At 36.7% G+C, this 23,294-nt stretch overlaps 1 protein-coding gene across 6 annotated transcripts in view; it reads right to left on the bottom strand.

Moving 5' to 3' along the window:
• Positions 1–23,294, bottom strand: part of CSMD3 (CUB and Sushi multiple domains 3) — a 610,641-nt gene that overhangs the window by 360,677 nt on the left and 226,670 nt on the right. For all 6 annotated transcript variants that reach the window (XM_027645674.1, XM_027645676.1, XM_027645678.1 and 3 more), the window contains exon 6: positions 16,181–16,293. In XM_027645674.1, the coding sequence (XP_027501475.1) occupies positions 16,181–16,293 (113 nt within the window). The remainder of the gene's footprint in view (positions 1–16,180; positions 16,294–23,294) is intronic.

Raw genomic sequence — 23,294 nt, 5'->3', positions numbered from 1 at the left:
TTAAAATTTTATTTGAATAAAAATAAATTATCAATTCCATATAAACTGTGTTCCCTTCAGCCACAACAAAGTTCTATGGCTAATATTATGTTATGTAAGTGCATTACAATCCAACTAACTTTAGGTCTAAAATTTTGTATACCAAACATACATTATCTTTCAATGTATTTTACACCACTGAAGTACTCCTCAATAACTGTCAGGACTCTGAGGGTTCTAAGAGGCCTAAACAGCACTGCCCATCCTTCCCTGGGCCTCCCCCCACCCAGGTCCATGGGTCCAGGACCACACGTGAAGCCATCAGTCCCTGCCCCAGTGATGCCACATCAGTACTGGTCCTCTGCTCCCCTCTTCCCTGCCCTGCCCAACCATGGGGCTAATGTCCCTGCCTGGCCTCGGTCTGTCCTCCTTCCCATGGAGGTGCCTGATGCCCAGGCCTGGGTCTGCCTCCAGGTGCCCGCCACAGCCTGCTCTGCTCCCTGGCTGGGGGCAGTGGGACCAGCACTAGCTGCAAAGCCCAGCACTGCTGGCCTCAACCCCAATTCTCTGTGGTCCCCACCTCATCAGCCTTCAGGGAGCCAATGGCCCTAGCTTGTCTCTTATTCACTGTGAAAAATAAAATGCCTATGAACAAAGCAAAGCATTACATTTAAAAAGAAGAATTACTTTTCCCTTTTTTTCCTCACTCAGAATAAATAAAAAAATAAAGTTAATCTCTAAGCAGTATAAATGTGAATTATAAATAAAAGCAAAGTTGAATGATTTATAAATGAAACTGTACCATATTTGATTTTTTGATTTTATCTAAAAGGTCAGGACAGTTTAAAAAATAATACTTTTAAAGAAAGGTCAGGTCCTAAGTGAGATGAAAACAATTCTCTGGGAAGCAAAAAATGTTCCTTCAGTATAAAAACTGATTCAAAAACCACTTAGACTTTACAGAGATAAAGCTATTCTTGCAGAACATTACGTGCTGTCAGCACCAAGTGGGTAGTAAGTGAACTTTTAAGCTATGAAGTGGCATCCAGTGCAAAACAAGAGCTTTGCCTCAGGAAAACCTTCCCTGTGAGATGCCTCCAGTAATCCATTAGCCAACAATTTCAAGATGTCCTAAAGTAAATGCTTACACACTAAAATAAATTTCAAAATAATTTTGAAAAGAGTTACATATGCATTACCTTAAGGAGCATTTCAAGCAATTTTGCACCACAACACAATGATAGCAATGAAAGTGTTCTCACTCAATAGACGAAATGACTAATATCCAGAATAGCTGCCTCCATTGCTGCAAGTATTTTCCCTTATCTTTTTATTGTACAGACAAATGTTCACAAAGAGAAATTTATTAGCATGTCTAAAAACATGGTAGTTTGACACTGTCTCCCATAATATCCTCGTAGGAAATGTGGGTTAAATGGATGGACAGTGAGGTGGATCAAAAACTGGCTGAATGGTAGACCTCCGAGGGTCATGAACAGCAGTTAGAAGCCTGTAGTCAGTGGCATCCCCCACAGATCCATACTGAGTCCAGTCTTATTCAACTTGTTTATCAATAACCTGGATGAAGGGAGAGAATGTACCCTCACCAAGTTTGCTGATGACATAAAAATGGGGGAGTGGCTGATACAGCTGAAGGCTGTGTGGCCAGTAGGTAGAGGGAAGTGACTCTCCCCCTTTACTCAGCCCTAGTGAGGCCACATCTGGAGTGCTGTGTCCAGTTCTGATCTCCTCAGTACAAAAAAGACAAGGAGCTTCTGGAAAGAGACCAGTGGAGGCCACAAAAATCATTTGGGGTCTGGAGCATCTCTCTTATGAGGAGAAACCATGGGAGCTGGGCCTGTTTAGTCTAGAAAGGAGAAGACTGAGAGGAGATCTCATTAATGCATAAAAATATCTCAAAGGTGGCTGCCAAGAGGATGGTGCCAGACTCTTTTCAATGGTGCCCAGCAACAGGAAGAGGTGCAATGGCCATAAACTAAAACACAAGAAGTTTCACCTCAACATGAGGAAGAACTTTAGGTTGAGGGTGGCAGAGCATTAGAACAGGTTGCTCTTGGAGGTCATGGAGTCTCCCTCTCTGGAGACATTCAAAACCCAGCTGGACATGCTCCTTTGAAACCTGCTCCAGGTGACCCTGCCTTGGCAGGGGGGATTGGACAAAATGAGTCCCTTCCAACCCTAACAATTCTATGATTCTGTGATTTTTCAGAAATGGCAGCTGGATTTGGATACTTCTTACACTTCTTGGGTCACAGAACTCAGTAATGTCAAATTTTGAGATGGCTGGTTGTTCACCAGAACATTTCAGACTTTCACAGGATGGCTGAGGTTGAAAGGCACCTTAGAATGTGGCTTTTGCAAAACTATCAGCAGTTTTACAGTCATTGCTAGATACTTAAACTAAATTAAATGGTACTATGCCCTTGTTTGTAGAGGCAACAGCTTCCAAATGATTCTACAGAGTTTCAAAGCAACTTCTTTCAAATGTAAGAAAAAGTTATTGGATAGCAGTGACTGAGAGTTTTCAGCAGTAAATTTGTTCCCTCAGGAAATAATAAATAAAAACAAACAAACAAACAAAAACAAACAAACCCCCCTACATTACACTAATTCTATGAAAAGGTGAGTACAAAGTTGACTAAAAAAAGAGATATTTTGCCTCTGTACAAAGACCAATATCAAAATTGTGCTCAAAAATGACATTGTGATTGCCTCCACAAGAGGTATAAGGATGAATATATGATATTCAAGAACGATCTGGTCATGATCCTGTGCAATGTGCTCTAGGAAGACCCTGCTTGAGCTGGGAGGTTGGGCCTGATGGCCCACTGGAGTCCTTTTCAACCTTACCCTTATCAAGACCAAGTTGGATGGAGCTCTGAGCAACCTGGTCTAGTAAAAAGTGTGCCTGACCATGGTAGGGGGTTGAAATTAGATGATCTTTAATGTCCCTTTGAACTCAAACCATTCTATGATACCCATTTTGTTATTCTATCAATTTTTTCCACATTGGTGAACATTCAAAAACTCCCATTAGTGTCCTTGGGAACTTGAATGATTCTTAGCTTAAGTACTATTGACCAGTTTGCTCTAAGTGTCAAAAGAGTGTGCTCAAATGGCTTCAACAAACAGAATAAGGTCAATTTATTTTAACTGAAATTTCTTTCAAAGCCATAATTATATTTTTATCATTAATTTACTTAAATTATATAGGTTTGAGAAATATATATGGAAGAATATTATTGAAACATGAACCTTTCATGAAAAGACAAACTACCCAAAACCATGTTGTCTATAAATGAAATATATATCTTCTTATATTTCTAATTACAAACCTGCTTATGCTATTTACCTGTTGCACTTACACACTAGACATATATTTTAGGAATTAAAAAGTATTGCTTTTAATCCCAATTAAATGAGAAGAACAGTTTGTTCTTCCCTTTTGAATTTGAGTCAGCCTTATTGAATTTGAATATATGTCCTTTGAGTCAAGGATTCTCTTCACAATTATTTCTATATATCAAACTGTATGAGAGTAGTACTATAAACTAAACTATAAACATTACCAGAGCAATTCTGCCAGATCTGTGAAAAGTGGAAGGGTTAGCATTACATAGTTTCCAGCTGCCTCAGATTAGGGCTCGAAAGCCTTGATGTCCTACTTCACTGGTAACTTTCTGGGTGACTTTGGGTAACTCACTATGAAGTATGTGCCTGAATTTTGGAATCCAAAACAGACATAATAAATATTTCAAATACTATCCCTGTGATTCATGACTTTCTAATCTGTGTATCTCCCCTCTTCCCACAGCTCTATTTATTTTCCAAGCTGAAGGGTCCCACACAGGTCAATCACTTTTCAGTCAGAAACTTATCCATGTGTTTGATGATCTTTGCTTCCTCTGAACTTTCTCCAACTTTGCTAAATTCTTCTCAAATGCAGAGAAGCCAGAGCACAAACTGGAGTCAAGGTGCAGATTGATTTATACAGCAGTGGGTTTTCTGTTTTGTCCTCTACTCTTTCCCTAATATTTAGTTTAAAAAGCACTAAGGAGTGCTTTTTTTTTAGCATTCTAAGTACAGACCTGAGGACTATGAAGTGCTCCTAGTATACTGACTATGTTAGAACATAAGAAATTGCTGATATTACTTAAAAGAGTAATGATCAACAGATCTCATAACTTTATTTGCAAACTCTTCTGATTCAGTCTTCACTGGCAACTTCTCTTCCCACACCTCTTGAGTGGACAGACTGTAAGACAGTGACTGGAAGAGCAAAATCCCTTACACTGTAAGAAAAAATCAGGTTCATCCCCTGAGGAACCTCCACATACATAAGTCTATGGGACCTGATGAACTGCATCCCAGAGTCCTGAGGGAATTAGCTGATGTAGTTGCCAAGCCACTCTCCATGATATTTAAAAAGTCACGGCAGTCAGGTGAAATTCCAGGGGAATTCGGGGAAAGGAAAAACATTTTACCCATTTTAAAAAGGGTAGAAAGTCAGACCCCGGGAACTAATGACCTGTCAGCCTCACCTCTGTGCCTAGAAGCTATGCTAAGGCACATGGAGAGTAGGGAGGTAATTTGGGACAGTCAGCACAGCTTCACCAAGGTCAAGTACTGTCTAAGCAACCTAGTGGCCTTCTACAATGGACCAACTGCAACAATGGACAAAGGAATGCCGTCTCTCGATTTCTGTAAAGCCTTTGACAAGGTCACCCACAACATCCATTTCTCTAAACTGGAAAGAGATGGATTTGATGGGTGAAGTGTTCAATGGATGAGGAATTGTTTGGGCAGTTGTATCCAGAAGGAAGTGGTCAACAGTTTAGTGTCCTGATGGACATTATGGTCAAGTGGTGCCCCTCGGGGTTCCACATTGGGACCAGTGTTATTCAGTGTCTTCATCAATGATATAGACAGAGGGATCAAGTGCACCCTCAGCAAGTTTGAAGACTACATCAAGCTAAGTGGTGTAGTTGACATCCCTGGAGGATGGGATGCCATCCAGAGGGATCTGGACAAGTGGGCCCATGGGAATCTCAGAAGGTTCAACAAGATCAAGTGCTAGGTGCTGTACCTGGCTCGGTGCAACCCCTGGTATCAATACAGGATGGGGGTTGAATAGAACAAGAGCAGCCCTGCTGAGAATGACTTGGGGGTGCTGGTGGATGAGAGGTTGGATGTGACCCAGCAATGTGCACTTGTAGCCCAGAAGGCCAATCATATTCTGGGCTGCATCAAAAGCAGCGTGGCCAGCAGGTCAAGAGAGGTGATTCTGTCGCTCTACTCTACCCTTATGAGATCCCATCTGGAATACTACATCCAGCTCCAAGGTCCCCAGCACAGGAAGGACATTGACCTGTTAGAGAAGGTCCAGAGGAGGGCCACAAAGATAACTAGAGGGATGGAGCACCTCTCACATCAGGAAAGGCTGAGAGAATTGAGATTTTTCAGCCTGGAGAAGAGAGGGTCTGGGGAGCCCTTATGGCATTTCAGTACTTGTAAGGGGCCTATAAGAAAGATGGGGACAAACTTTTTAGCAAGGACAAAGGCTAATTGTTTGTAACTGAAGCAGGATCAATTTTGACTAGATATAAGGAAAACTTTTTACAATGAGAGTTGTAAAACACTGGAACAGCTCACCCTGAGAGATGGCAGATGCCCCATTCCTGGAAACACACAAGGCCAGGCTAGATGAGGCTCTGAGTAACCTGATTTAGTTGAAGATGTACCTGCTCACTGCAGATGGGATGGAGTAGATGACCTTTAAAAGGTCCCTTCCAATTCAAGCTATTCTATGATCCTATGAAATTAAGATAATTTTGCAGTTCTTGTTATGCAAAGAGAGAGACAAAGAAGCCACACAAGCTAAGGTCTTTAAACCATAACTCTGCATGACACTATTTTTAACTGCTCATGATGGAATCCACTCTATACAGTCCAAAAAACACCTTGTTAACCCATACTTTTATGTTAGGTTTCAGGTATTTCATGTCGGAAAGGTGAATTTTCACAGTCGAATTCGAGGATACTGGCAAACTCATTTTTGAACATTTCTCCTTGCGCACACCATCTTGTATCTTCTAAGATTTGTCCTCTCTAACTGTTAAATCCAACTGGCACATACTAGATTCCAGCCAGGGTATGTATCATACAAGAAGTTTTCTTATCCGGTTAGTCATAATTATTCAACAGATTCCCTACAAGTTCCATCTCCTTATTACTGTCCATCCTGTCAGCTAAATCTGTCCTTCACAATGCCTCACTCTCCACTCTAACCACTTTACTTGGCTCTCTATCTTTCTCCTACATACTCAGAAAAGTTCATTTTCTGAAAAGGTAAACCAATGTTCATTGCTACAGGATTCAGATCAAAAAAAAATATATATAGACATCTATAAAACCAAGCAATTAAGTAAATTAAAAACAAACAAACAAAACAACAAACACCAATGCTACAAATACTTTAGTATTTACACTGCTATTCTACATTTGTTCTTGCAATTTTCAAACAGGCTTAGAAACAGAGAAGGTTTGACAACCGTGGTTCTCAGGAGACTTCTACTAAGTTTTCTTCCAGATATGAACAGTACTGAAATTTCACATAATGAAGATCTAAAGAAATTGCATAACTGAGAATCTCTTTGGTAGTAGTTATTGATTTTGCAGATTAACAAACTTCATAGAATAATATTCACTAGTATGTAAGGTTTATTGCTTCAGCTGTGTTTAAGTGAAAATACTTTGTTGAACGAAGATGTATATTTTAATAATTTCCAGGTGCCTGTGAATGGCAAAGAAAAGTCAAATTCTTTCAGTTTTCTCATACTGCTACTGATACATTACATGAATAAAGGGGTCAATGTTTTAAAGTATAAAAGTATTCATTGGCAGGAACTAAGGTGGGGAAAGTGTAACTGGAAATTGAAATACTAGTTCAGAAAATTTCCTTCTTTACTTGAAGAAGCTTTCATTAAAAGATTAATTTTTCATTAAGTAGATTTTCTTTCTTATTTACTGGGGGATATTTTGCAAAAGGTACTTTTACTTCTGAAATTAGATAATCTTAGACAATTTGGAAGAGCAATACCAAATGTCCTCAACCTTACTTATACTGGGAATGAGTGAAAACTGAAGTATCTTATTTAAGACTAAGAAATAACTTTTGACATAACATGTTGCATGGCTCAGTTCCATATTCATATTCAAAAGCAGAATTTTGGATCTATTTTTTCTATTGGAAAAATAATAACTTTCCTATCTTTAGGTAGGAGGTTATTCAGCATATTACTGTCTTCACATATATGGTGTGGTTAGAGTTTTCACAAATAAAAGAGGAGGAAGAAACATTTAAAAGAGTATAAATGCTATATTTGACATACTTTATGCCTCAACACACAGCTAGCCAGTTTATATGATTAAAATTAAATAACTACTCCACCTTTATATCCTCAAAGACATGAAAATATGCTTTCCGTCATAAGTGCAAGTGTACTCTGTAACTACATAACAAATGATTCTCTCTTTAGGCTGAAGAGATGGAAAGAAGAGATAATTCAGCATAATAATTTATACAGGCTGTTTAGAAAATACATGGGAAAAAATCCCATATTCAGTTACTTCATTATCTCTTCATCTGACAGTTTTTTTCTCATCAAAATTATTTCTTTCATTGTGCCTGTGTCCCCCAACGATAGAAGACCACTCCCCCCCAAAATGAAAAAATACCTCGTAGAGCTTAAAAAACTTGAAAATTCTAGGTGAGGGAGGAGGGAGGGAAGGAAATGGGAGTAAATCTTCCAGCAGAAATAATTCTAATACATCTGATGTCAGTGAGTATTAATTCAACATTTAAAATCTGTTTTCTAAAGTTCGACCACTTCAGGTTTGCTTCCTTTAGTGTCCAGTAAACTTTATAATGTTCAAAACTGTTAATAAATTAACTTAAATGGCTTGCCACGTTCGACCACGGTAAGAGGATTTTCACTACAGAAAAATATAAATCACTTAAAAAAAAGCCCAAGCATATTATGAGAACATTTGCATGTCAACAATTTTCAAAGGGGAAACAAGATGTTCCAACAGTTAATTTCAATAGCACTAAATATTTTGAATGTAAACAAGTGTTTCATTCCAAGTTCTTCCCTCAGTTGTTTTATCCTCTTGACACGAACAGATCATCAGTGCAATATATTACAGTGTTTGGAGGCTATGAAGCATACAGATGTATGGGTTAATGGATCAATGTTTTGACCTTATCAAAATTAAGTATTTTGAACGTCTTATACACTGTACAGTTTATGTACTATCAATAGAAGTGTTCAATTGCTAGAGAATAATTAATTTTTCTTGAATTTTAGTGGATTTCCTTGGATGAAATATTTTTAATATATGTATAAAATATGTATATGTAAACATATACACACATGTATTACTATATGTAAACATGTATATATAATTATAAATAGTATATGCAGTTCTATATAAAATATATATTATATATTATATAAAAATAGTTTTATATATCACTGTATATAATATTTATATATGTACTAACAGGATCACTAAAACCACACTGAGCTTTAAATACTTTTCCCCCTTCCATAAACCAGGATTATTCATATTACCTACAGATTTTATAGTTTCAATATATCCTTTCCTTGGTTTTTATTGTTGCTTGAAATTATGTTTTTCATTTAAATTTATAAATTATTGAACTTTCAACAAAACTGACCTAACCAAAGAAAATGTTTTCTAAGCATTACCTAAATTGAAATAAATAGTATCTCAGTACATTTTTGTTGTCTTCTAAAAAGGAGATGGAATTATTTACAGTCAGTAGTACCTAGAATATTATCATTTGCTCTTTTGTAAACAAAACCAGAAGTGCGTAGAATACTAAATGAAATAGAAAGCTATTAAAATGTTTGAACGCACCTAAAATATTAGAGGTTTTTCTTTATGGTAAGTATGAAATTAAGAAGATGTATCTGTTAAATCATTAAAATTGGAAAGGACTCTTTACTGCACCACTTAATGCTTATTTCAGAAGTAAATTACAATCCAACAATTTAAACATTCGCACAGACTGCCAAGTTTTAGTATTTAACATTAGTACTATCAACTTTTTTAAATGAAGCATTATCTTATTTGAAGTAGAAAAAGGTGAGTTAAAATTTTAAAAACAGATCTTTCTGGATGGGCATACAGAGCTAACTGTCAACAATGATGTTTTTAAAACTTATCATTGGCAGAATTCTAAAAATAAGTTCTTTAAAATGGGGGAGGGTCAAGCAAATGCAGCACTTTTTCTCCTATATGATTTCACTAGAGCAAAATCAATGTAATTCTTTGCACCGTTATTGTGTGGGTGTATAGTTGTGAATAAAAGACACCTCAAGGGTGAAAAGGTGAAAAATAATCTGTTTACAAAATATAGCTCAGTATAAGATGAAGTGCAGCTAAAAGACCCACGAGTATGAAAATCCACTCCAAAAATTGACTTAAGTGACAACGTATGCAATTTAAGTTTTTGTTATGTCTGGAGGGAAAAAAAGAAATCTTCTGAGAAGCTCTAGTAATTTCCTTTCAGTCTATGAAGAGAGGACTCCTTTTGCTTCCATCCATTGAAAAATCACATAGACATCTGGGCTGTTTTGACAATAGAAGTTCAGTGTCTTAAAAGTCACAGATTTACAATTCTGATACTAAGTATCTGTCTAAAAAAAGGAAGAAAAAATCTATCTTCTGTCAAATAAATTATCAATACAAGCAGCAACCTATTTGCACTGGCCTGAGCAGAAGCAGGCACAGCCCTGTTCAAGTAGCAGACTTCTACAATTGTGACTCAAGTGATACAGCACCTTTATTTCTCTCAGGGAATCTCAAGACCATGAATCTTCTGGTAGTAAAAAAAAATTTCAGTAAGTGTGTAGTAGGTGCAAGTTGAGATTAAGATACCTACATCAGTGTGTCTGTAGTTGCACTAGACATACAAGCTATTATAAGAAAAGGAAATTTAGTCATTGTAGTGCTTTAATTAGTTTTAAAGCATGTACTTAAGGACATAACAGTTGCCTATAAGTGTTTATTCTCCCATCTTCTAGTTTCTGTGCCAGAATGGCATGCTGTCCTGATTTTTACTGGGATAGAGTGAATTTTCTTCCTAGTAGCTGTTACAGTGCCATGTTCTGGATTTAGGATGAGAACAACACACTGATGTTTTAATTGTTGCTGAGCAGTGCTTACTGTCACTTACTGAGTCAAAGAGTTTTCAGCTTCTCATGCTGCTCTGCCAATGAGGAGGGTGGGGGTGCACAAGAAGTCGAAAGGGAACACAGCGGGACAGCTGGCCCCAACTGGCCAAAGAAGTATTCCATATCATGTGACATTGTACTGAACAATAACACTGAGGGGACTTGGCTGAGTGGTTGTAGCCACTGCTTGGAGATTGGTAGGGCATTCATCAGCTGGTGGTGAGTTGCTTTGTGCATCACTAGTTTTGTATATTCTTTTATCATTATTATTATTTTCCCATCGTTTTTCTGCTGTTAAATTGGCTTTATCTCAGTCCATGAGTTTTACCTTTTTTCCAGCTCTCTCCCCTGCCTCACTGGGAGCAAACAGCTGCATAGTGTTTAGGTACACACTAAACCACACCATATGTTCTGTAAATTCAAATTTGCCAACACTATGCAGATGTATTTTTCACTCTAGAGCACCTCTACCCAATGCCAGCAGGGTCAGCTGTATCACTCTGCAACCCTCACTAGCAGGATTAGCAAGGTATGGGGAAGGTTCAGGTACCAATGCCTAATTTGACTTGGTACAATTTTGTAACTTCATTATGTATCTCTTTGCAACTCCCTGGTTTGCCCGTCCAAAGAGCCTCTGCACTTCTGTCACTACTATAAAAACATCTTGGGTACCCTAGGCGATTTCAGTGATATATCAGTGCATGTATATTCATGCACAGTGCTTCAGAGCTCTCCAACTTTAATGGATATCTTGATACCTATAGGTGTCTAATAGCTTGTTGCAATAGCTTTTGAGATGAGGAATGAATGACAAAATATGTTTAAATTGCTAAATGTTCTGAAAAGAGTTTTCTCCTTCTGGCAACTCTAGACATGATGTTCTGAGGCAACTCAGCTATTGTTCTTTACCTGATTGCCAATTGCTCCAAATTCTTTCTCAAAGCAAAACCAACAAAAAAAATTGAGAAGTCTAACTCCATAAATAATTTCTGAATGAAAATATATTTCTATTCAAGTACAAAATAACTAAAAGAGAAAGAAAATAACAACAGAAAATCAAGCAGAGCAAGAGGAAACTTTTCAACATTTTTTCTCCATATTGCAGCATCCCACATTCAAAGCTCTTGCATTTATCCAACCTCAGCTCTATATAGCTGGTTGTCAAGTATTAAGAAGAGTAACCATTTGCACACTTTTAAACATGAGCATGACAATTAAATTTTATTTTATTCTGAAAATCTGATGGATATATTTCAGCTCTTCTTCTGTATTTTCCTATAAGCAAAAATTCCTAATGGCAGGCAAATGTAGTTGTGCACTCAATTTACATTTTTTACATATTTTATACTATTTTCTTCATAGTGGAGGTACTAGTTTTCATGTGGCTTAAACAGAAGCAAATGAACAGGAGAAGGAAGCAAAATCAGTTTAGAAATGGATTTCACAAGTGAAATAAATAGCAACGGTAAGGCTATTATTGAAACCTTCCAGAACTTTAAAGGAGGAGGAATGTAGAGAGAGAGTGAGAGGAAAAGGATGTGGGATCTGAAAAGATAGCAAAGTTATAGATGTTTAAAGTAATATTTAACTATCAGATATTGAAGTTGCTTTGTTTTTGCTTTTTTCTGAAAGCCCTTTCAGAATCTGGGTATGCCTGATATAAAGAAGGTTCAAGTTTGTGTATGCCAGTCTGTAAGAGCAGATGCTGTGAGGCTAACTTAATCCCTTCTGTCCACTTAGATAATATTATGGATTCATACATAAGAGATAGAGTGCAAAAAGTAGCCAACAGAAAGCAGTGACCAAAAGAAACTGCAAATGGATGGAGTAAAAAAGCTCAACTAATTTTAGAAACAGCAAAAGAGGATTACCATTGCCAAGAAACATTGAAGCGACTGCTTCAGGAGGATCCAAAGAAGCTTTTGTTCTACTTCAGCCAACAGTTTCTGATTCAAAGAGAGTTTTAACAAAGGAAGGAGAAGAGAAAACATCAAGACAAAGAACCCTCAGTGAATAGAAAGATGTGCTGAAACACAGATGACCAGACAAGCAAGAATAAGTGTGTCTTGGGTAGGGAAACATTTTGATTCTCTTCTAATTGACACATATGACTTTGATTATTGTTTACCAGTGTCTTTTAAATATTGTATAAATCATTATCTTTCATGAATATAAAATTTCTATTAAAAGAAAGTAATACACATAACTTTCATTACCATATTCTTATATGAAGCTGAGAGTTTCCCACAGTTTCATGTATCTCAGTAGGTTTCATTTGTTCTGTATAAATCAATTTTAAAATTTTCAAAGGCCTGAACAGGCCTTTGCCTGTTTGCAAGGTCTTAAACAGAAAATTAGGAAAATATGGTAATTATTTAAACTAAAAGGGTGTTTACAAAAAATTACAAAAATTTACTAGGTTTTCTGTTGTGGATTTGTTTTCTTTTTTTCATAGGCAACTATATTTTGACTTTGCATTACGTCACTTTTAGTCTCCTTTTCAAACATCTAGGCTACAGTAGCTTCATATATTACACTGATATGAGGCTGCCTTATGAAAAAGAATCTTAAAAAAACAGCTTTCATAAACTTAAGAGAACAGAAAGGAATAAGACTGTAATTAGTATAAACGCCAGAGGTTTGGAAGTAGGGGGGCGAAGGGGCTGCACATGTGCCTTCTGCCCTCAGGTAGCATGGAACTGTCCCATGCTTATCACATCTGGTTCCACAATGGACCCACCCCAGGACACAACTGAGCCGACCAGTAGAATTTGTGGTTTCTCTGTGAAGATGTATTTAAGATAAGGTAACAAACACTGAAGAAAAGGAACAAGGTCAGAGCATGAGTGCTCCATTCCAGAGTTAGTAAAACTCTCTAGGGACTGGAGCCCATGGATAACCCACACTGGAACAGGTTCTTTCCCTAAGAGACTGTGGTCCAGGGTCAGTGAACATCAAGAAGAAATAAATGAAAAAAGAAAGGAGTAAGAAATAAGGAGTAGCAGAAATTAACTCCTACACCTTGACCTGAACCTCCTGCACTGCCCACCATCAGAGACAAACTGCAATCTGTGATGGAGTAGATAGAAGAAGGGGAAGAAGTGCCTGGAATGAAGTTAAGCCTACAAAAGAGGAGAGGCAGGGTGTTTTTTGTATTTGTTTTCCTATTTGTTTTTGTTTTCTAAAACCCCAGTCAGTTTTATAATATGACTGTTTTACCCAGGAGAGTAATTGATGATTGATCTTCCACATCCTTCCTTTCAAACATGTACTTTTTTTACTCTTGTTCTTATTTTCTGTCCTCTTCTACTGTGGGGGTGGAGTGAGTGAGTGGCAGTGGGATGGCTTCACTGTTACTCAGGATTAAACCATGACCCAAATATACTAGCACAAAATGCCTACTTGTGAAAATAAAATCAGCAAGCCAAGAGAGTAATTAGGTGAAAAAGGTATGAAATGCCATGGAGCTACAGAATAAAATCATGCACTGTTCTGAAGTTCCGAATTTGGTACCTGGCCCCTTCAAAATGTTCTAGGTTAAAGAAAATTAAAGTAGAGGAAACAGTAAGAAATTAGTAATTCTGGTTACAATGGTACTATGTAGGAAATATTAAGTTTCAAGGAGGGAACTCAGAAATAAGTTACAGTTATTACTGTGTAATACAGTGACAATACAGGCTATTGAAAGGATTAACAGACACCCTCCCAAAAGTGATGGAGAAAGAAAAAGAGGCACCTGTACTATGTGGCTTTTTGTGAATCTCTTTTGGATTTTTATCAGGTATTTGGTTTTCTGAAAACTCATGCCAGCATAGCAGTGAGGTTAATGTTTGAAAACGGTCTTTATAAGAAGGCTAAAGTTGTCTCTAACTGAAAAAAGGTAAGGTTTCATTTCTTAACAAATTGAAATACTTTGTACTATATATTTTTGTTTGTTTTTTAAAGGTATTAAAGATTTTTAATATATCCCATCCTTAGAAGTGTTCATGGCAGGATTTGAGCAACCTGGTCTAGTGAGAGGTTCCCCGCCCATGGCAGGGGGCTTGGAACTAGATGATCTTTAAGGTCTCTTCCAACCCAAACCATTTTATGATTCTATGATATTTATTTAATTTCATCACAGTCTCTCCTTTAGTCTACCATTGACCCAGAAACTACTCATCCCTACTACCTGACCATGCATTTTTACATTTCTACTATTAAGGTTATTTTTTATTGATCATACAGGCTTAAGTACGCACACTTAATGACTTAACATGCTGATTATTTTTCCTGCCTATGTTTTTTTTAGAGAGTTGCAAAAGACATTCCTTTAATTTTACATATGGTGGGCTTCTGAATCATTTGACAACTTAGTAATATACATTCAGCAATATAACATTAAAAATTAAATGAGCAAAGCAAAACAATAGTAAAAACCCCTTTATGTAATCACTACATTCATAGGTAGTAAAGAGAAATAGAAGACACACAGTATATTCAAATCTCCTACACCTACCAACTCACAGGTTTTATGTGTCTTGCATAAAACACATTTTTGAAAGTCTGTTCTCTTTCATTACGTATTACCTCACACTTTCAGCAGGAATGCATGTATATGTGCCATCTGAGACATAGTTTGTTCTTTTTTTTCTCACTAGTTCAAAATGAACAGCTCGACAATCCAAACTACTTCACTCAAACCACCAAAATAGTTATCATGCAATTTCTCAGTTGCGGGGTAGATTTAGTAGAGAAAGTTCCTACTGTCTATTTTTTAACAGTCCTGTAAAATAGAAATTTCCTAGTAAAGAGTGTGATTTATCATATTTGATATGAAAGATATCATGCAAAAAACAAGTCAGTGCTTTTCATAAACAGCTGTAGCAGCCCTGGAGCTTCAGTAAGAAAGCTTCTTTCATGTAAACTCACAGAGAATGCATATTTCAGAAGATCTATGAATCAGGAAGTCCAAATAGAGATATACGATATTTGTTGAAAATAGTAATCAAATATTTTCTGTTCTTGTATAAAATAGGCTATTTGAGACAATGACAGAGTTGTAAAATTTACTATTATCAAAGATCAATTTCATGAAAAAAGCAGTCATAGGCTTTTGTTAATTGCAATTTTTACATTAGTTGACTAATTTTATCAGATTCTGCACTCCACTTTTTGTAGCTAATCTCTTCCTATGCTAAATTTTCTATAAGAAATAAATTAAATTCTTGAACTAAATCCTGACAAGAATGCCATGATTTTTTTTTTCATCAGATAAATGGAAAAAACACAAAAAGGGTTGCTGTCCCCTGAAGGCCCACTGGTACACTGTGGATATTGAAAAATATTATTTACAGTATTCCCATACACTAATGAAGTTCAGTTTTCATTAGCACTTCATCAACAGAATGACCTTGTTCCAAATGGTGATATCCTCAAATTAATGCTTCAGATGATTTCACTCTTACTCAAAATACTGCTTGTTCATAAAAACAGTGGGTAGAATCTTACAAGTTAATTAAACCTTTTATAGCGCAAAGCATTCAGAAATAGGCAGTAAGAGATAATAGTGACTAAATACTACATTAGTAAATAGAAACTTACTGTTTTACAAACATAATTTATACAACTATAGAGTCAATTACATAATTTAATTATAAACCCATGATTTCTGTATTTGTTACACAGTATTTTTCAGAATATTAGGACCTTTTTTAAAAGCTAAGTACTGTCACAGGCTAAAGTAAAGCAGATATCTCCTGATAATAAAATACCCATACTCTAACATACTATAATTTGATATAGCAGGTTGTACAGCAAAGTATACCTTTATGAGGATTTTTTATAAGGGGCACTTCCCATTCCCTCTAAAACATCAGGCACTATTTATCCTAACAAAAACAGCCACAACAAAAAATGTATTTCTTTAAAGGTACCTTGGTAGTGAGCACTAAATCCACGGTATCGGTGATTGCTGTCTGTTACAAAATGTAGTCTGAGCCAGTTTTTGTTGCTGATAACTGGAGGAGGTATATTCATTCCAGACAGTCTGAATAAAAACAAACAAATAAAGATGATTATTAAAAGATTTAAAAATTATCAGGAAAACCTTTATATTCAAAATAGTATTCACTGACATGCCCCCTACAGAACTTTTTATTTATCAGTTAGTAGAGTTTTAACAAGCATGAATAGTCAAAGCTGTCCACTATGCATGACCAAATGATGGGATACAAATGAGTGCTACAAAACCACACAATCATGTTATTGGTCAGACACAGTACTGTCAAGATGCAACTACAATGGCACTCAGGTTAGAAAGGATTTGTGTCTATCCAGGTTGGATAACGGGTATAGTGGTTTTCTGTGGCTGGGTTTTCGTAGCGGGGGTGGCTACAGGGGTGACTTCTGCTAGAAGCTGCTAGAAGCTTCCCCAGTTCTGTGCAGCCAATGCCAGTCAGCTCCAGAATGGGTTTCCCGTCACTGGCCAAGGCCAAGCCAATTAGGAGTAACAGTGATGCCTCTGAGATAACATATTTAAGAACAGAAGGTTGTGGTGCAGGAAGAATTCCAGCCAGGGAAGAGCAGAGTGAGAACATGGGAACAACAATGTAGACACCGAGGTCAGTGCAGAAGGAGGTGGAGCTGTGTCCCTGCAGCCTGTGGTGCAGATCATGGTGTAGCAGCTGTGCCCCTGCAGCCCATGGAGGACCATCGGGGTACAGAGACCCACCTGCAGCCCATGGAGGAGCCCATGCTGGAGCAGGTATATATCCGAAGGAGGCTGTGACCCCGTGGGAGGCCCAAGATGGAGCAGGGTCCTGCAGCCCATGGAGAGGGAAGCCCATACTGGAGTAGGTTTTTCCCAGGTAGGATTTGTGGCCTCTGTGGGGGACCCTCACTGGTACAGCTCATTGGTGAAGGACTGCACGCCATGGAGGAGTGACCCACGGGCCAGCAGCTTGGGAAGAACTGCTGCCTGTGGGACAGACTCACACTGGAGAGGTCCATCAAGGACTGTCTCCTGTGAGAGGGACCCCATGGGAGCAGGGGATAGACTCCTGTCCCTGAGCAGTGGCAGAAACAACTGCCATAATCCTCATGCCCTGTCTCTTTGCACCATGGCAGGGGAGGAGGTAGAACTTTGAAGGAAGGAGAGGTGGGGGAAGGTGTTTTTAAGATTATTTTACTTCTCACTCTTTTGCTCTGATCCGGTTTGTAATATATTCAATTAATATCCCCTCTTTCAGTCTGTTTTGTCCGTGATGGTGATCACTAAATCTCTCCCAGCTCTTAACTCATGAATCCTTCACTGGTTTTTTTTTTCTCTTCTCTTCTCTGTCCAGTTGTAGAGGGGAGTGAGAGTGCAGCGTTAGTGGGTACCTGGCATCCAGTCAGGGTCAATCCATTACACGGGCTAGGCAGAACCTTGTTCTTGGCACCAGGGAAAGGATTGTGCCCTGTGACTTTCACATTCAAGATACGGAATAAGAGAGTTTAGGTTATGCAGACCACTCTTTGAAACTACAATACTGACATCTATTTTTCAAGAGTAAGTAATTTTCTACATTCAGGGTATAAAGAAAAAAGAAATATTCCATCACTTGAGTGACTTTGAAATCAGTTATTAAAAGTACAAGAAGAGAAGGGAACTGTGGTGGATTGAACCCACCTAGCAGCCAAGCACCACACAGCTGCTCACTCCCTCCCTTCTCTGCCCCCAACAGCATAAAGCGGAGAGAACAGGAAGAGAAAAAGTAAGAAGTCTCCTGGGCCAAAATAAAGACTCTTCAAAAGACAGTTTAATAAGTGAAGAGATGAGAAAAAAGAAAAAAAAAAAAAAAAACAAGTGATGCAAAGGCAATAATTCACCATATTGCACAAAGAGATAATCAAACTGGTCTCCAAGCAATGACTACTTGTCTCAGCCCTTCTCCTCATCTTTTATTGCTGACCAGGAAGTTATATGGTATGAAATATTCTTTTGGTCAATTTGTGTCAGTTGTTTAGGTTTTGACCCTTCCCAGTATCTTGCCTATGCCTGGTCTATGGGGACAGAAGAGGAGGAAAAGAAAACCTTGATTGTTGTGCAAACCCAGCTCAGCAGTAGCCAAAACTTTATCAACTCTGATTTAGTCACAAATCCAAACTACAGCATCATATGGGCTTCTACAAAGAACATTAACTCTGAGTCACTAGACTCAGTATACAAAATTACATGACTTTTTACTGGGTTGTTTTGTTTTGTTTTATTTTATTTTTAACATCAGGAGATTGCTCCAATTAATGTAGTCTTTCATCTTGACTTGTTCATTAGGAATATTTGTATTTAAGTTCTTGTTGGTTTGGTTGGTTGTTTTTTTTTTGTTGTGTATTTTTTTCTTTAACTTTTATTTTTAGATGAGATGTCATGTTAGAAAGAAGATGAATAAGCTACATATAAAAAATTCTTCCATCAAGCCAGTAATCCAAGATATATTTCTCACCAAAATCAGAAAGATAAGTCACATCTTCAGGATTATCTATGTCCTTCCATTTATTTCTAAACAAAGCTTTTCCTGTAGTTAGAATAAAATACTAGACAACAAGTATACCATTTTATGTTCAGACATAAAGGATTCCTCTTCTATTTTGTGATAAACTGTATTCATAACAAAGCAACTAATTTTGAAGTGTTTTTTTTAAGTGGGAAAAAAACCCAAACCTTCCTTAAATAAATAACTAATAAGCCTATGTAGGTATTATTTTGTGAGGAAGATTTTTGAAAGAATAATAGTTTGGAGGTAGTGTTCTTTTGATCTTTTCACAACCACTCTATCTGAAAACAGAATATGTTTAAGAACACTTTCCAAATTTCTGAAACTTTTCTAGCACCCTCTTTCCCTCAGGCACTAATATAAATGACAATATGCTTGGCGGTTACCACAGGCTATAAAAACTCCTTCAAATGCTTGCAAAAAAATTTATTTTATACTATGGAGACACATTAACTCATCTAATGCATTTCAGTCGGAGAACATAGAGAATCTAAGTTCTTTAACCTTATGAAATTGACTCAAAATTCTAGATCCTAGAAAGAAAAAAATAGGACTATGAGATTGCAGCAGGACATGATAAATGGATTAGGTAGTATTGTATTAGTATTAGTTCTTATATTAGTACCTCTTTTTTGCTGTACCCCCTCACTTCAGCCTCACAGAATTGCCACACATTTCTCCATGGGCCTGTAAAAACATCACTCCAAGGAACAGTGGTTTCATATTAGTTGGTATTTGGGGTTTAAAAATCTAGATAGTCCCTGTAGTTCTCTGACAGGCTCAAGCCATTAATACCATCCCTAATGCAAAATATGCAAAAATCAGTCAGAATTGCTACTTACAGTCTCTCTTGATTTATTTATTTATTTTTAAACCAGATATTGCAAATTAAGAAGTTACAACACTTTTTTTTACTGTATGTCATGGTAGAGATAGTTGTGATTTTGTGTATAATGTATTAGGATATTTATTTGTACAGTCATTGTAATATATTCCCTTTCCCCCACTTTGAGTCTGGTTGTGTTTTGTCTGGAAAAACCCATCTCACATTGGGTTGAGATGTGGGAGGGGGGATGGAGCTAGGGAATTGGATTTTCGGCTATCTCAAACCATGACAACAGGAAACTGAACATATCGGTTTAATCCTTGTTTCAGACAAAGGGGAAGGGATCCAAAAATGTCATTTAGTTCATCACTTTCGATACAACATGACATGTATAGAGAGGCAGTTTTAATACAAATATATGTATTCATTTATGTCTTCTATCTACCATTCATATTACTAAAGTGCCATTCTGTGAAAGAATCAATGTGTTCATCAACCCAGCAGAAAAATTAAAAGTGTTCTGGTCTGCAAAGGTTAGAGTGTAGGCAGAAGACACGGAAAGGAAACCTCAGCTCTCCAACTCCCTTCTGAGGTTGGACTGAATGATCTTGGAGGTCTTTTTCAATCTTGATGATTCTGATTGTATTCCTTCTTGTTTGTGTTAAAAAAGGAAAGACTAGTTTTTATATCAACGAATACTTTATTTCGCATTTTATGATCAAATAATTCTAATATTAAATTTGTATTTGTGATATTAAATTGTTACAGTCAGTAAGATTGATAGAAATATTCATTCTGACAAAACCCGTTTTTCCAGCTGCTGGTACTTTGCTATGTGGCTTCCAGGATCACTCTGGGCCCCCAAACTCCCTGGTTATTCAGCTGCTGGGCTCAGTGGACCTTTCAGTTCTCTTTTTCTGATTTGCCTTCCAGTCAGTATTAAACCTTTTTCTACCAAACCATTAGAAACTTCATCAAATTATATGCAATACTAATATTCAGAATTTAATGACAAAATAATAAAAAAAACAAAACCAATTCATTTCCTTTTCTGGTTAGCTTTACTACATGATGCATGGTTCCAGCTAGATATTAAATTACATTTGCACGTTGCTTTGTACCAATTAAAGTCAGAACTGCACAATAACATGTATTCAGCATTAAGAGGCAGAACCCTAAACTTATTGATTAGAAAACATCAAATATTTCTGAATTTTCACTCTGAATTTTATCATGAAATGCACTTTTCTACCAGCCATAAAGTGACTTTAGTTGCTACAAATTTCTTATTAAAAATGTCAGAAGTATACTTTAGTATACTTCTGACATTGGAAGGTAGAACTTTAATTAGGTGTCCTTTTTGGTACAGCTATTTCTCTGTATAATAATGTTACCTAATGAGGCAAGAGAAAATAGCTCTTTTACTTAAATTCTCACCCTCCAACTAATTTTTAGGTGATATGGAGGCAACAACTTGTCACTAGTTACATATTTTAAAATAAGCTTGTTAGTGGAAGAGGTCTTACTGAACAATTAGAACAAAAATAAGGCTGTAAAGCACAGTTCCTAACACCTATTTTGACTCATATATATATTCTTCCTATAATGAGGTTTCTCTTTAAAAATCACAAAAACATGTGAAAAATAAATTTTAAGTAAGTGTATTGTCCAAGGCATGAGAAAATGTTGCACTAGGCATTTTGATATGAAATTGGTAAAAGACTAATTTTGTTTCAAAAATAGCTAATATCTAGTTAAATGTACCTAACAAATCAAATATTTATTAATACATCTATCATTGACAGCTCTAAGTTATATTTGAGGTGATTCTAAGTAAGCACATGCTGACTTCTAAGTAAATTCACAGTTCCTAAAATTGGATTTTTGCAGTTCATGATTTCTGTCAGATTGTTCCCATAAAGTAGATTTGCATACTGACAAAATTTATTCTGTTTATACAACCGCCCCTTTTCTCATGTCAATTTATCTTCTCAGCAAATTATAAAGCTGTTCACCATTACCATAATGCATTGGCAGCCCAACCTACTTCTGTGCCAGCTACTATTCCACGCATAGCTATGCTGTATTTACAGTATTTTCCTAAAATTCAAAGTAAATACAGCATATCTTCCATAAAGGAAATGCAGCTGTTTCATCTTCTTTTATAATTCAAAAGCTCCCTCTCAGCTGCACTGAATCCTGCACAGCAAATTTCAGTCAACAAAGAGCAAGATTCCCTTCTGCAGCTGTCTTTGACAAACTCTTAAATATGTTAATGGAGAACCTAATTTTAAACTAGAGATTTAAAGTATCTCACCACTGTGTATAGTCAAAAGCATTTACTGTTATTTACTTTAAAAGTATTGGAAAAAAGAAGTGCTTACTGAAATAACGCACCTTTGTTGCTAATCAAGGGATTAGTAGAAGTGTAAGACTGTGCATGTAGATGTGTCAGTAAAGTTCCTATCTATGCATTTTATTTGCTTGTGGGTAAATCACAGTTTACAGGAGAAATAAGACACTAACACTTCTGAGAATCAAAATTTCATTCTTCTTGCACTTCATTCCAAGAGCATGGCTCCATCCCACTCCTTCATGCACTAATTAGCTAATAATTAAAAAAAAAAAATCACTCTTCTTTAGGCTAACCATCCAGTGAAGTCAATTAGTATTTTATTTGCCCTCAAAATTCTAACAAATAACTCCCACCTTATGTTGCAAAGTGGGGATTTTTTTGTTTTTTAAATAGGACAGTGCCCATCCTCCATTTTTCCAGAGGAGGAATACTATACAGTTACTTGGACATTTGGAATGTACACTGTCTTCTAGCTATAATCATCAGAAGAGGTTCAAAAATTCCTGTCTTGTTCATGTACCAAGATAGCTTTAATTACTAAAAATCATCCAAAACTACAGTTCTTACAAACAAATTGTCACTGATTGTCAGAATTGTCAATACACTGATTATTATCAAGTAACAAACACACGAGACCTGCTAATAAAAGCTTTAATTTAGGCATTCAATGTGTCCAAAAATATTGCTAACAGAAAAAAAAGTTTTGGGTTTGTTTTAAAATATACAGCAAAGTTTTTCACACAAAACTTTTTATTAAGCATATGATTCCAACATTTCCTCATGTGCCAGGGGATTCACAGAAATGGAATTAATCAAAAAAAGAATTTGAGGTTGATACCACATCTAAAACCAGTGCTGAAACACATTCTAATACTACCAAAGCTTTAGACTAACACAGACTTTCATCATAGCATGACTGGGTGCACACATAGATCTCATCACTCATATATATGCACTAGAAAAACCTAAGTGCTTGTTTTGATGCAAAAGAGCTGTGCGGATTCTTTTTCATTGGAATTATTTGTCTGTTGAAATAAAACTACTATATAAAAAGCTTTGATTAAAAAAGGGCAAAGCATCACATATTTTGATAAGGCCTATTGAGCATTGTCCATGTACATGTACATGCTAGTGGGGCTTAATACTTACACAGTATAATGCACTAGAAAAGACAGCAGCCACCTGCCCCTTGAAAGGAAAGATGTACCCAATAGAGCAGCATCTAATCAATGACCTGTCTGGTTTGGTTAAATTTTGCTTAAATTAGTCAGTACTTGTATTAAAGAGAAATTTGAAGTATCAACCACTCACAGCTTATTGTGTTTCCTATA

Source organism: Corapipo altera, unplaced genomic scaffold (genome assembly GCF_003945725.1).
Source record: "Corapipo altera isolate COAL_440 unplaced genomic scaffold, ASM394572v1 51, whole genome shotgun sequence".
In the NCBI taxonomy this organism is placed as follows: domain Eukaryota; kingdom Metazoa; phylum Chordata; class Aves; order Passeriformes; family Pipridae; genus Corapipo; species Corapipo altera.
Note: the sequence above shows the minus strand (reverse complement) of the source record. Positions and strands in the feature narration are given on the sequence as shown.